Below are 14,208 nucleotides of genomic sequence, written 5' to 3'. Positions count from 1 at the left end.
TTGTTATAAGAGACTGATATTTTCCTTCTGTTCAGCCAACAGTCTGGCCTCATCACAGCACATGTAATCCTCGCCCTACTTCATAAACACGTCCCGTCAGTACCTGCTCCGGCCTCTCCTGTAAGGGATCTGTGATTGGTTTATCCTCCTGATGACCTCACCATCTGGCTGAAGATGGAAGGGTTTTTCTTTTTTCTTACCCAAATGAAAGGATGACATCATGGCTTCTGTCCACCCCAGGCTTTCCTGAGTGGCGGATGCTGGAAGTCCTCAACGTGAGCACGTAATCCAGCTGGTGATGCTCGTGTTCATATCCTTTCAGCATCGCCCCGTCATCACTGCAGCATATATCATCAGACTTGAGAATCCATCCAGGGTTCTGACCTTCCACCCCATGGAGAAGTCGTGTCTTGGCCAAGATCTGTATCCCCTCCACCGGGCCTGTAAAACATGGCCAAAGCAGGTCAGGCAGCTGCCGTACTGCAGCTTAAACTGAGCTACAGGAGTGGACATACCATGGCTTATCTTTCTAACAGCCCTGCTTGATTTAAGGACGTAGACAGCCCTGAGCTTCTGAGAATGGATGGGCCTGCTTCGACTTACTGTACCTCACCAGCCTGTCTCTGACTCGGCCCCTGAAACCTGAGCTAAATGCACGGGATCCTGTGTGACCTAGCCTGGTCTGGCTTCTAGACTTGAAACGCTCATCGCCTGGATCTGTGTGACATCCGTTGTCTCGGGTGTCTGCGCTCGCAGGAGACGATGCGTTTACGAGCGCTGCTCATGGCTCCAGCAGATGATCTGGGAATCATGGGATTTGTATTTTTTTTATGGACGAAATCATACGATGGTTCAGTGCAATCTCCAGCCAAACATAACCCCTCTGCCTGCACATGCTAACCCTTACAATAACAGTCTCCGCTTTAAGGCCCAGTCCGTATTGGAAGGATCGTTTTCAAAGTTGAAACATAACACTAACAGAGAGGTCAAATACAGGATCTGTATTTTTCATGTCAGGGGTGATTAAATTTGTCCAGGTTTAATCAGCCTGCGAAAATATTCCTGGCTTCCAGTTTGAACAAATTCAGCTGGCTTTTGGCATTCCTGAAAAATGGTTGTAAAACCCAGATGAATGGACAGACTAGGGTGCTGAGAACAAATGATTAAAGTGTTTGAGAAAGCAGACTCCCTCCCTCGACTGCTGTCAATAACACTTAATACCATGTGAAGTCTCGCTCTTTCAAATGAGCCATCAAACTCCATGTTAAATGAAGCATACCATGTTTTTCGTTGGTAGTTGTTATTTTGTACGTTCTGTCTGTGTATGAAGTCATATAAACTCATATTTTATCTGACTTGCACAACTTTACTATATGGGAAAATGAGACTTATTGTTATACCATTTATGGTCATCGAAGAGTAAAATATTACATTCATGCAATTTACTATCATAATATAGAAAATATGTTGAAATATTATGCCATGATTTAGGTGTAATCATAAAAATATTTGTGCTTTAACAGGCCACCAGAGAGACTCTCAGTCACCACTGTGGCATGCTGGGAGACGCCCTCCACAAGGAGAACGACTTTGCCCTCATCATCGACGGAAAGACGCTGAAATACGCCCTCACGTTTGGAGCACGGCAGTACTTCCTTGACCTGGCCCTGTCCTGCAAGGCTGTGATATGCTGCAGGTAAGAGCAAGGCATCATGGGAAATCTAGACTTCATGAAGAATTCCCTCAGCTGACTGTTGTCAAGGAGACACTTACTTCACAGGTACCCCCACAGTGATGCGGTCAAATATCTGTCAAACTATTTATTTACTTTTCAGGTAGTGACTCGAATTTTACTTCTCATGTCTGCCTTGACTGAAATGAAACTCCTGGTGCTGAAAATTGACTAACCCAAACCCTTAAGGCATATGCATGGTAGGAGCAAATCAGGTCAAAAGGAAAGATTTTAATGTATTAGTCTTTAGTTTGCCATGTACTTTACAACTGCAACTTAAAACTTGAGGTAGTCAAATTAAAAACATCACCTCAAATGATGACGGGGTGCTCTGTTGATCTGCCCTGGTCACATAAATAAAAGGAAGTACTTAAGCGGCCAAGCGACCGTGACCAAGTCTGGGCCAAAAATCAGCGCCATGCTCTAAGAAAAACAACAAAGTACAGGTGCCACTGCCTCCATCCAGCAGATGACGTCAGCCTGTTTCTTCCTCCGAGTCTCTCCTCATTACACAGCCCAGGACCGCCAGCAAACCCCCCACAGATGAATGGAGTCTCTTTAAGCATGTAGAAAACAGCATGTAAATGGTCTCGAGGGGATTCGCTAGCTAGCGTAACGATGACATCGCGTTTACGGCACCTCCTCGAGAGAGCCGCCGTGCTGTTCATCACTGTTAAAGGCCGGCGGAGGTAGCGCTGCACGGTCGGGGATGCTCCCCTCCAGCCTCGCTGTCTGTCCGTCTCTGAGCGGGGGGAGGGAGAGAGAGAGTTGGGACGGCTCATAAAGGAAGGGTTTGCAGGATGGGGCAGATGAGCCTCTAGTTTACTGGTCCAGCCAGGCAGGGTCAGCCAGGCAGACATGAGTCAGAGGTCCTGGGGATTGTCAGACTGGACGGGAACGGGAAAACGTCCACGAGAGCCGAATTATTAGCCGGAAAATTAGATGAATTGCTCATCTTAGTTTGGAGAAATGTGGACGGCTGTCCAGGAGATCCTCCGTTGTGAGCGCGCCGTCTGGCTTTGTGCACAGCTGCTACCAGGTGGAATAACAGACATGTTTCATGTTTATACAGGGAAAGCCCTTGTGTACTCAATCACACTGACGCTGACCTCACTGGAGCTTCCTGTGTTGCCGCTGTCCTCAGGGTGTCCCCGCTGCAGAAGTCGGAGGTGGTGGAGATGGTGAAGAAGCAGGTGAAGGTGATCACGCTGGCTATAGGCGACGGCGCCAACGACGTGGGCATGATCCAGACGGCTCACGTGGGCGTGGGCATCTCCGGCAACGAGGGCCTGCAGGCGGCCAACTCCTCTGACTACTCCATCGCCCAGGTGAGGCCCCAGGGGGTGGAGGGCACAGGGGGGTGGAGGGGCACGGGGGAATCACAGGTTGACCTGAGCCACCCAGGACATTCTGAGCCCAAAGAGGAAGCAATAACTGCGAGGGTTGGAGTGTTTTGGGAGAGGTGATTGGATGTCTACGATTCCAAAACGGAGGCCCTAGTTCAAAAGAAAGACCTCAAATCGAGAGTGCGGTTGTAGCCAACAAGGAGTTAAAGGTGAGGTTGCCAGGTGTGCAGCTCCTGTGGTAGATCAGATTGGCTTACATGGGTGACCAGCAGCAGAACAGGCTTCTGTTGACACCCCAGTGACATAGAAACTGATCCAGGCAGTCCTATGCATAACATATTCTGGTATCCAGGTAAGCATTATCACTGAAACTCATCATCTTACACATACTGTACTCCAGAGCCAGCATTGTGCCACGCAACAAAAGCCACTGAGGTCTTATGTCATGGACACAACTTTGCACCATCCTCCTCACTGTCCCTCGTGTTCAGATAGCTCAGGGCCGCAGCAGGGGGAGCGGGCCCACAGCTCACTGAATCACAGAGCGTTCTCTGTCCCAAGCATCCAGTTACTCTCACTGAGACTGCAGCTTGTCCTAAGTGCCCCAACCGTCCAAATGACATTTACAAATGGCATTTCCTAGAATCCATTAAATCAGTTGCAACCCTGCAGCGGTTCCAGTTTCTTTTCAGACATGGATTGATTTGTCCTTATTGGTGTAACTTCGCCTTACTATACCTTCCCACTGTTCTCTGTATAACTAAATCAGTCTTGGGGATTTAACTTTGTTTTCTTATTCACTTTTTCCTTTGAAGTTAGCTGGTTTAGTCCCCAGACTTCAGTGACATAATAGCAGTTGTTTAGCGTCTGAGGTTTGAGGTGAAACTTGGACCTAGACACAGTTATGCTAAAGCTTAAGGCGTCGCCGGCCCAGAGTAGAGACAGGTTAAGCCAGGCACCTAAGCTGTCTGTCTTTCATCAACTATCAGTGCTGTGGTCACCAGGAGTTTAACCCCTGACCCCCAGAGGTCACGGCTGACAGGACGGCCAGAAGACATCTCCATGTACCCAGGAAGGTTGTGCTGTTGTAGAGAAGCCAAACCTTTTTTTGTTTTAGCGTTTAGCGTGACGAACCTCCGTGTGATGGAGATTCAGCCCGTATCAAGCCTGCAGTACAGTGTGCCCCCCTCAGCCTGCAGTACACTGTGCCCCCCTCAGCCTGCAGTACACTGTGCCCCCCTCAGCCTGCAGTACAGTGTGCCCCCCTCAGCCTGCAGTACAGTGTGCCCCCCTCAGCCTGCAGTACACTGTGCCCCCCTCACCCTGCAGTACAGTGTGCCCCCCTCAGCCTGCAGTACAGTGTGCCCCCCTCACCCTGCAGTACAATGTGCCCCCCTCAGCCTGCAGTACAGTGTGCCCCCCTCAGCCTGCAGTACAGTGTGCCCCCCTCAGCCTGCAGTACAGTGTGCCCCCCTCAGCCTGCAGTACAGTGTGCCCCCCTCAGCCTGCAGTACAGTGTGCCCCCCTCAGCCTGCAGTACAGTGTGCCCCCCTCACCCTGCAGTACAGTGTGCCCCCCTCAGCCTGCAGTACAGTGTGCCCCCCTCAGCCTGCAGTACAGTGTGCCCCCCTCACCCTGCAGTACAGTGTGCCCCCCTCAGCCTGCAGTACAGTGTGCCCCCCTCAGCCTGCAGTACAGTGTGCCCCCCTCAGCCTGCAGTACAGTGTGCCCCCCTCACCCTGCAGTACAGTGTGCCCCCCTCAGCCTGCAGTACAGTGTGCCCCCCTCACCCTGCAGTACAGTGTGCCCCCCTCAGCCTGCAGTACAGTGTGCCCCCCTCACCCTGCAGTACAGTGTGCCCCCCTCAGCCTGCAGTAGTGTACCCCTAGCTGGTTGGGAAACAACACAAAACGCTCTCTGCAGCGTTCTCAATCTAATCACCGTCATCGGCAAATGATTACACCGAAAAAATGACGTGCACCACATGCCCTAAATAGAAGGATTATCAGGAGCCCATTTAGATATTAGACTGTAACCCTGGGAGAGCAGAGCACCTCTCTCACTCTCTACCCTTTTCAACAACTTCATGAAAAGTTAAGACCCCACTATCAAACTGTGACCAGAAATGTTTGGAATGTGTGGAGGAAGAGCATGCCCTCTGCTCCTCAGCACCCCTACAGATCCCTGCTGTCGGACACTGATAAGACCGGTCCTTGATTTCCTTCAAAAGGTTCCTTCCGTTAAATGCTTCTATTCCAGGCTGGATTCCAAGCCCCCATTCTAGATCACAACGGACGTTTTTACAATGCATTCTGTGTGATGCCTGAATTACAGTCGCTTGTTATTCATTTATCTTGGCCTCTTCTTCTCTCCCCTCCGTCGCAGTTCAAATACTTGAAGAATCTACTGCTGGTGCACGGAGCCTGGAACTACAACCGTGTGTCCAAGTGTATCCTGTACTGCTTCTATAAGAACATTGTCCTCTACATCATCGAGGTAAGCGACCTGAACCCCCATGACGCTAGACACTGAGGTCATATTCAGCCGCAAGCTTAATTGGCGTACATGGTGAATGTTCCACATGGTATTATCACGTCAAAGCAAATCGTTCCCATTAGGTTTTCCATGTTTGTGTTTCTAGTGACTGGCCGTACACATTACCTGCCAAACTGAGTCGGCTCCAACATTCGCCTTAATGAAACAAAATCCATTTGAGCTGGAAAGTAGTGTTTAAGAACCCTGAACCAAGCCTAAAAGAGATGGTCGCAATGGTGCTGCCTCAGCTTGAAGCCCACAGCGCTGTGTCTGTCTGTGTGTGTGTGCGCGCGTGTGTGTGTCATGGCGTCTGACAGAGTCCAGACCCCGTGCTGATAGCAGGTTCAGAGCTCCGACCAAGAGCGACCTGACAAGTCGAGGGTTCACTATCAGCGTCAGCTCTGCCACAGGGGTGCGGAGACGTTTTGATCTACGGCCCTCACACACTGGGCGGAGGGAAGCTGCACCTCTGGAAGAGCTCAGGGTCTTCTCTCATGTCTGAGAGCGCCGCTGACGGGTGCGCCGCTGACGGGTCCTGGCTCTCAGCTCGGTGTGCACAGACCTGCGTCTGACTGGCTCATTACAGGCAGGGCTTAAGGCCTCGCCAACCGAGGCCGTTCAAATCCTCAAATACATGGAGGGTTTTCTTTAATCACAGCTCCCCAGCCTTCCTCCATACTGTCGTTGCCCTGGCCTTAGATACGGAGGAAGGGGGGGGAGGGAGAGGAGGGGAGAGGATGGTAGGGGTGGAGGGGGAGGGGAGTGGTAGTGGGGGAAGTGGGGGGAGGCCTTTCCTAGCAGAGACACAGTGAATTACACGCTCCCTCTCTCTGGAGTGAGACGTCAGTGTCTCCCTGGGTGAGTGGACCTGGCCTGTGGGCCAGCTATGCAGGGAGCAGGGGGGATCAGCCAGATGTCATGAGAACGTCCCCGCTGACAAACACCCCTCCGCATTTATGAGACCGAAGGCTTGTACCGTTACAGCGGCACAACCCTCCATAGAAATATGACCCTGTTAAAATGGGATCTTTTTTTTTTCTGTGCTGCTTGACCTCTGAACTCGTTTTTCATCCCTGTTTTGGTTTATGTGCCGTGGTAAATCTCTAGGCCCTTCCAGATTCCTGTGTCTGCATCTGTGAGGGAAAGCTTGACTGGCTCTATGGTCGAGGCCGGTTCCTTCAGTCGGTCATGCTTTCAAATGACGTTGACTTTTTCCTCTTTGTAACTTGGCACTACTTCTAACACGGGCCAATTGAAGAGGCTAAAGAGGTAGAGGTAAACTAGCTTTATTGACACTGCAACAGGCACACCATTATTGTTTTAAGGCACCTCCTTATACATCTTTGCGTTTTTTATTGTCTCATTTACTGCTTCACTCTGAGACATTGCGCATGCGCTGATCAGCTCAGATCAACATCAAATAACTTTTTGGGATATAGAACACCATATGTAAATGTGGCACAAAAATGAAATTCAAATAATCAAGCTGCCAATGCCGGGGGCATCAACATATGAAATGAGTCTATTTCATGTCAATGTCTGGCTTCCTTTTATGTTGTTGTCTTAAGTTTAGCCTGTGGGTAATCTTGTTGCACCAACTGGGAATTCCGCTTTGAACCCGGAATAGTTGGCAGCGTTTGATGTAACTGCACAGAGCAGAAACTCCTGCACAGCAGCCCAGTCAATCTCTCTCTCTCTCTCTCTCTCTCTCTCTCTCTCTCTCTCTCTCTCTCTCTCTCTCTCTCTCTCTCTCCCTCTCTCTATCCCTCTCTATCCCCCTCTCTCTCTCTATCCCTCTCTCTATCCCTCTATCTCTATTAATCTATCGATCCCTCCCTCTCTCTCTATCCCTCTCTCTCTCTCTCCCTCTCTCTCTCATCGTCTCTCTCTTTCTCTCCCTCCCTCTCTTACCTTCCCTTAAAATGGACGTGACTGGCGGGAGAGCCTAAACACACTCATTAAAAGTTCTCCAGCTGAAATTCCTCCCCACTTCATTCGCTCTCTCTCTTTTGTGCGATGGGCCACCAGTCTTCATTCAGGCCTGGCCATTCTCTTTCAGAGGAGCTTGTTTCCCTCGGCGCGTACAGTCTGCCTTCTCCTCCACTAGGCCTGCCTTCCTCGCACACCTTTTGTTACTTTATGAAAATGTAACTCCCCACCCCTCTGCTACCTCCTTCAGGGGATTCAAGTACATAATAGGGGATCCCTCCTCTGTTTTGCTGCTTCGCGACGTATCAAACGCCCCTGTTTTGTAAGGGCCTGACATCCAAGACTCTGGTAACCTCAGGGAAGGGCTAAAAGCTACATCTGTTGCGCTAATAGGTTTACTTTTGTGTGCGCGTGTTTTTCCCGTCCGTTCCCGGGCTACGTGCTCGAAGGTAAACCGAGGATGTCAACGGAGAATTTTCACTTTTGTGTCCGGAGAACATTGTCTATTACAGTGTTCCTTACAATCTGAACACCATGACCATACTTAAGCCTACTTCTCTCTCCTGCTCTCTTTCTCTTTTTCTCTCGCTCTCTTCCTTATTCCCTCTTTCTTCCTCTATGGACTTTGGTTTCTTTTAGAAGAGGAAAAAAAGATGAAGGTGGAAAGGATTTTTCGGAGGCCATTGTTGAGTATGTGAATGTAGGTGCAGGTCTTTATGTTGCGGAGGGAGCAGCTGTGTAGTAATTGCTGTTTTGCTTGGGAGTCTGGAGTGAGGTTAATTGTGTGCCAGGAAGTATGGCTGCCACTCTCCTCTGACTGACTGACAGGTGGGCCAATTCAATGCTTCTGTCTTTCCGTGCTCTGTTAGTTATTCCTGCTGCAAAGGATCTCTGACGGGACAACCACTCACAAAGAGCTGTCTGAACAATGGTCACCTTTTTATTAGGTCTTGGAGAGAGACTCCCATACAAATACTGTATGTCTGAGGATAGAACAGGTTATAAAACTCACCTTTGTTTTATAACTTGTGAATGAGCACATTTTTATTTGTAAAATTAGCCAAAATCTTGCTCAAAGTTTATGTAGGAACTTACTGGTCACTGTTTGATTGACACATTATCAGGCAGCCCCCAAGAGGCTGATGGACAAGTGGCATTTATGGGATCATTACAAGAAGCTTATTCAGCCCTGGGGCATCGGCCTCAGAAAACCGAGGAACAGAGAAAGAGGCCAGGGAGGACAAGGTGGAGGCCAGGAGAGATAGAATGGAGGCTGGGGGCGACAGAGGCCAGGAAGGAAGGCTTTGAGAGACAAGGAGGAGGCTAGGAGGGACACAGAGGAGGCTAGGAGAGACACAGGAGGCAAGGAGGGATCAGGAGGAGGCTAGGGAGGGATCAGGAGGAGGCTGGGGGGACCGTGGCTGCCCACCAGACCCCACCTGACTGCATTACAGCTCTGGCTGACCACTGCTTACCGTGATACGTTTCCGGCATGTCTACATTTTAGTTTCATATTTAGCTGCTGCTTTTCTTCTGTACCTTTGTCTTTTAGCCTTTCCTTTTCCCTGCTTTCTTTCTTCTTTAAGTAGGGATAAGGGGTCTGTTTTTCTGCATGGGAGCAGAAGAGCCTGTCACTATAAGCACCCCCCCTCCACCTTTGTTGTCTCACTTGGGGCTCGTGAAGCAGTGGGATCAAAATCATGGATCTCTGATTCACTGATGAATATGCAGGGACCTGTAGAACGCCACCTTTAATTCCCTCTCCTCTCCTCGCTCCTCGGTTGTCGCCCCCCTCGCTTTTTCAGAATGTGCACTGGGGGAGAGAGGCCAGCCACACCCCTCCGCTGAGTGGCGCTCAGTAAGGACAGAAAGAAAAAAAGAAGATAAAAAAAATCCCTCCTGGCTGGTCTGGTCCTTCCCTTAATGAGCAAATCAATGCATCTGTCTCTCAAGAGAGAGTGAGCGAGGGACTGTAGCAGGACCCTAAGCACCAGGCCACAGCACTCACGCTAGAGCGCTTACCCCATGCTCTGAATAGGCTTCTTCTTTAACTTTGCACAACAATATATCAGCCCAGAGCCCCTTATTGAAGCGGCCTGTAATGAATTCAGCACTTTGACCCGCCCCCGCAAACCACTCATCACCATTATGCCAACCTCACCACCGCTTTAACCTGCTCCGCGCTTCGCCTCGCCGTAACCCCTGGCAACGGCCACTCCGGTACGACCACCTTAAAACGCAACCTACCGGAGTGTTCCATGGTGCGGGGGGGGGGGGGGTACTGTATGTATGCAAGCACACCATGTGATTTCAATCTGTGTGGAGGAATCTCCTTACTATAGCCTCCGGGGGTAGTCACATGCTCCCAGACTGGAGCAAAAACACAGAGAGACAGAGACAGAGAGAAGGGGAGGGGGAGAGAGGGAGAGAAGGGGAGGGGGAGAGAGACAGAGAGGGAGAGGAGCTGACCACCAGTGGCCCCCCTAGTTAAAGAAAACAACATCACGGTAGAATGCACCTGATGCCGGAGTGAGCAGGAGCTGGAATGGGTGGGCGTGGTAGATGGAGGGGGGGGGGGGGCGGGGTCCGCATCCATCTACACACACACACACACACACTCTCCAAACCCCTCCACCGCCCGAGGGAAATAAAACGGGGATGGGTGACAGACATTTGTTTTTGGAACGTTTTCACGCATTCACTCTCCCAATTGAATGGGCCGGGCCGGAGGACAGGCCCGGGTGTGCAGGGAGTGGGACGGCCCACCTTCTTTGTCCCCCCGTCGAGAGTTTGTAGCAGTTCATGCCTTCATAATGCAGTTCAATGAAGCGAGGAACTGTTGGCGGGCTGACCGTAGCATAACACAGCACGCCCACTGTTCCCTCAGCAGCCAAACAGCAGACGGGCTCTGTTTAGCTGCACGCTCAGGATCACTATGACACCCGCACGGACCGTCCGACTGACAGGATGTCTCACGTGACCAAACCCCCCCCCGACAACCGTATCTGCTGCGGGCCTGTCTGACGCCTCCGCCGCCTGTTATGTCCAGCGGTCGCCTCGGTTTAACCTTTGCTGTGATGTTTCCTGTCGAAAGGTTATGAGGATGACCGGGAAGCTGCGAGCGCGTTGTCTACACTGCTGGTGCAGAGTGTGCTGGGGGGTTGTGTTCAGGCAGGCCTGACAGGTCCGGAGGCTCATCACCATAGGAAGTGATAGGCCTCCTCTTCCTCACCAGTCCAGCATGTGGTTTAGATCATCTCCCCCTCCCCCTCCCGGCAGGGCAGTTCCAGGTCTCCCTGGTCCCCTCCATGCGCCGACCCTCACCCTCCTGCCTCGTAACTAACCTGGCTAGTCACCCCGCCTTGATGTATGAAGAGGCATCTTCTCGGGGATGAATCTCGAAGGATCGCTACACTGGAGATGGAGTCTGGAGTCTGGAGACTGTGCTGTCCCACTCCTACTCCTGACGCTAATTCAGTCCATCGCCCCCCCCCCCCTCTCCTCCCCCCTTCAGAGAGTAATGATGTGTTGACCACAGGTCAAAACTTCAAAAGGAGCCCAGTTCAGATTAGGGGTTCGTTTCAGTTTACACTGACTGGAAATATGTGCGTTTCCCATTCTGACGTGACGCATGTTGTGGACGTGTTTAGATGTTCAGATAAACTCGCTTTTGATCCATTCTTTGGCTTGGTTTGTCTCCAGTGGTTGGAGCACAGACAGCACTTGTACACTCATCAGAAAGCATACCGTTGGTTCACCATAGTCAGTGTCCGGTGGAGAGGCTGTGGTTGGATGTGTGCAGAGTTTCCACGGGGCTCTCGGCCGATGCTAACGTGTTCATGGATCCACTCAGCCTCCCTATCAGTGATGGAAAGCATGAGGTTGGGAGGCCCATGGTGCAGAGACCGGAGGGATTGGGATGCGTTTGTCTCGTATCACCCGATGAGGAAACCCTCCCCTCCTGCTTCCAAAAAGCCTTGCGCTGCAGAAACCTGAGGAGGGATGAATCGAATCAGCGCCGATTTGAAAAGTCTTCTGTTTGTCATGGAAACGCTCTCTTATCACTTTCCTCTTGTTTTTGTCTCTGTTTCAGATCTGGTTCGCCTTCGTCAACGGCTTCTCCGGTCAGATCCTGTTTGAGCGCTGGTGCATCGGCCTGTACAACGTGGTGAGTGTTGATGAGATTTACTCTCCCTCCTCCATTACTGGGAGAGAGGCTGATCCCCCTCCTCCATTCCCCCCCTCATTCCCCCTATGGTCGCTCTCGGGCCTAGAACTCATTGCTCGTGGCACCCCCGACACCATCGCTTTAATGCAGAGCCATGTCATCGACATCCTGAAAAATGTCCACTTTTATTTATGACCCCTTGTCAAGTCCATATTCCCCCAGTGCCCCTAACTATGTACTGAATGTGAAAGAACAACAGACTCGCATGCCCTAAAGAGCTGAGCTGGCCAAGACAGCCATTTGTGAATGATAAAAAGAACAGGTTGAATCTAGATGCTGCTTAACCGGTGCGGTGCAATGTCTGTTCCACATGGCGCTTTCCTCTTTATAAACTTGCTTTTCATATCTGTCATATCGCTTTAGTATGTAAAAAAAAAACGAACAAGAAATAATATTAGAAGGAGTTGACGTGTACCGTTTCAGCTGTTTCTTAAAGATACACGCAATTCAATAAACAAAAGCCAATGAGCAAAGTGAGAGGAGAGAAGTGCCTGACCACTGTTGACGGCCCACAAGTGGAAGTGATTTCACGGTGACCAGCGGAAAGAAGTCAAATATTCTCACAGCCTTGGACAGATCTCTTGACAGACCCCGCCATTTTAGATAAGTTGAGTGTCAGGGGGGCTATCCGGCTCACTTGATCCAGAAGGCGGCAAAAAATTCCACCGGCTCTGTGGGAGTCTGTCAGATGCAGTGGGCCGAATCCTCCCTTCTATGGAGATCCTCCCGGCCCTGAATGAGAGAGGAGCCCAGTGGAGCGTGTCCTGCTGCCCTGCAGCCTCACGGCCTCAGAGCAGACTGGAGACTCCAGATGGGCCCATAGGGAAGTCTCCACCAGCGCCCCCACCTCCTTCACAGAACCCCCCCTCGTCCCTCCCATAGCCCCCTCCCAGTGCCCCCTCCCAGAGCCCCCTCCCAGTGCCCCCTCCCAGTGCCCCCTCCCAGAGCCCCCTCCCAGAGCCCCCTCCCATAGCCCCCTCCCAGAGCCCCCTCCCAGAGCCCCCTCCCAGTGCCCCCTCCCATAGCCCCCTCCCATAGCCCCTTCCCAGAGCCCCCTCCCAGAGCCCCCTCCCAGAGCCCCCTCCCAGTGCCCCCTCCCATAGCTCCCTCCCAGAGCCCCCTCCCAGAGCCCCCTCCCAGTGCCCCTTCCTGTGCCCCCCGGACACACAACACCAACACTCCTCTCTCAGCAGCTGTTCAGCAGGCAAACATTACAGCAACACTCTGCAATGACACTGCCGCCTCGCTCAGATACCTGCTGGCTAGTTAGCACAGGGCGTCGGACACAATCCCTCCAGGTCGCCTTTGCATGTGAACAAACGGCAAGCCTGTCCAGTCGGGATAGAAGAAAGAAAAAAATATATCAAGTGTTGCGTGGTGAACAGTCACCAACAAAATAAAAAACGGGCAAGTGCGGGAAGTTTGGCTTCTTTTGTGACGTAAGAAACCACTGAAACCAAGGAACTATTCTACCCCCAACCTCTGTTTTCAAATAGACAACTTTAGACTGTGTTCTACTGTTGTAGTAGAAGTGTATGATGTTAATCAAACCAAATGCAGCCTTTCTTTTGATTGTTGGCCTTCTGCTATTGGGTAGTCCTTGAGCATCATGTCTCTACACAACCATGATCTGTTCTCCTGGAACCTCTTCATGGTCAATAAAGGGGGCATGTAACCTTTAAGAAAATTGCAATTAAAGGAATTTCTATTGTCAAGGTTGTTGATGTCAGATTTTTATATATTAACTTAGCAGCCAAAATCCGAGAAGAAAATCTGGGGTTGTCCTTTGGTCTTCTAACTTCAAAAGGTCTCTGATTTAATATGGGTCATCTAATTTCTTATCATTCATCTAATGTCTTAAATCTTTCTATTTTTGTGTCTGTTTGTTTTTTTTGCTGTCTAGATCTTCACAGCCCTCCCTCCTTTGACGCTGGGCATATTTGAGCGTTCCTGCAGGAAAGAGAACATGCTGAAATACCCTGAACTTTACAAAACCTCTCAGAACGCCATGGGCTTCAACACCAAGGTATCTACATCAACTGTTATACCCCTCCTCTGTTCATTCAAATCAACAATGAACCGGCATCCATTGATCTTCATAGTTAGCGCAGCGCGACCAAAGCAGAAGGTTTACGTCCCGACTCTCAGCAGCGATTGACGTCGCTATAACAACCGTGTGATGCTCTTCTGAGCCGGTCTGTGTGTGCAGCGGACAGGGTCTGACCCTCACGTCTGCTGCAGTCAGAGCTCCAGTCTGGCCTGGGAGCTGTGGTCAGAGCTCCAGTCTGTCCTTCTCCCTGGGGGGCAGCTTTCCATGAGCTTTACCCTGCTGCTAATAAAGACGCCCCCCACCCGCCTTCCCCCATCTCCACGCCTGCCACCAGGACCACCCCCCCCCCCCCCTCCCTCACAGGCGTGGAGACCCGGTTAGCGCAGCA

The 14,208-nt window shown here is 51.0% G+C and overlaps 1 protein-coding gene across 3 annotated transcripts in view; it reads left to right on the top strand.

The window, feature by feature from the left end:
* The window catches only part of atp8a1 (ATPase phospholipid transporting 8A1), an 87,035-nt gene that overhangs the window by 55,182 nt on the left and 17,645 nt on the right, over nt 1-14,208 (top strand). For all 3 annotated transcript variants that reach the window (XR_014748401.1, XM_084692210.1, XM_084692209.1), the window contains 5 exons: nt 1,524-1,696; nt 2,877-3,060; nt 5,464-5,574; nt 11,636-11,710; nt 13,674-13,796. Coding sequence is in view for 2 of the 3 variants with exons in the window: in XM_084692210.1 (XP_084548336.1) it covers nt 1,524-1,696; nt 2,877-3,060; nt 5,464-5,574; nt 11,636-11,710; nt 13,674-13,796 (666 nt within the window). In the remaining variant the exon portion in view is untranslated. The remainder of the gene's footprint in view (nt 1-1,523; nt 1,697-2,876; nt 3,061-5,463; nt 5,575-11,635; nt 11,711-13,673; nt 13,797-14,208) is intronic.

This window comes from Hypomesus nipponensis, chromosome 1, assembly GCF_054491055.1.
Source record: "Hypomesus nipponensis isolate SF chromosome 1, ASM5449105v1, whole genome shotgun sequence".
Taxonomy (NCBI): Eukaryota; Metazoa; Chordata; class Actinopteri; order Osmeriformes; family Osmeridae; genus Hypomesus; species Hypomesus nipponensis.
Note: the sequence above shows the minus strand (reverse complement) of the source record. Positions and strands in the feature narration are given on the sequence as shown.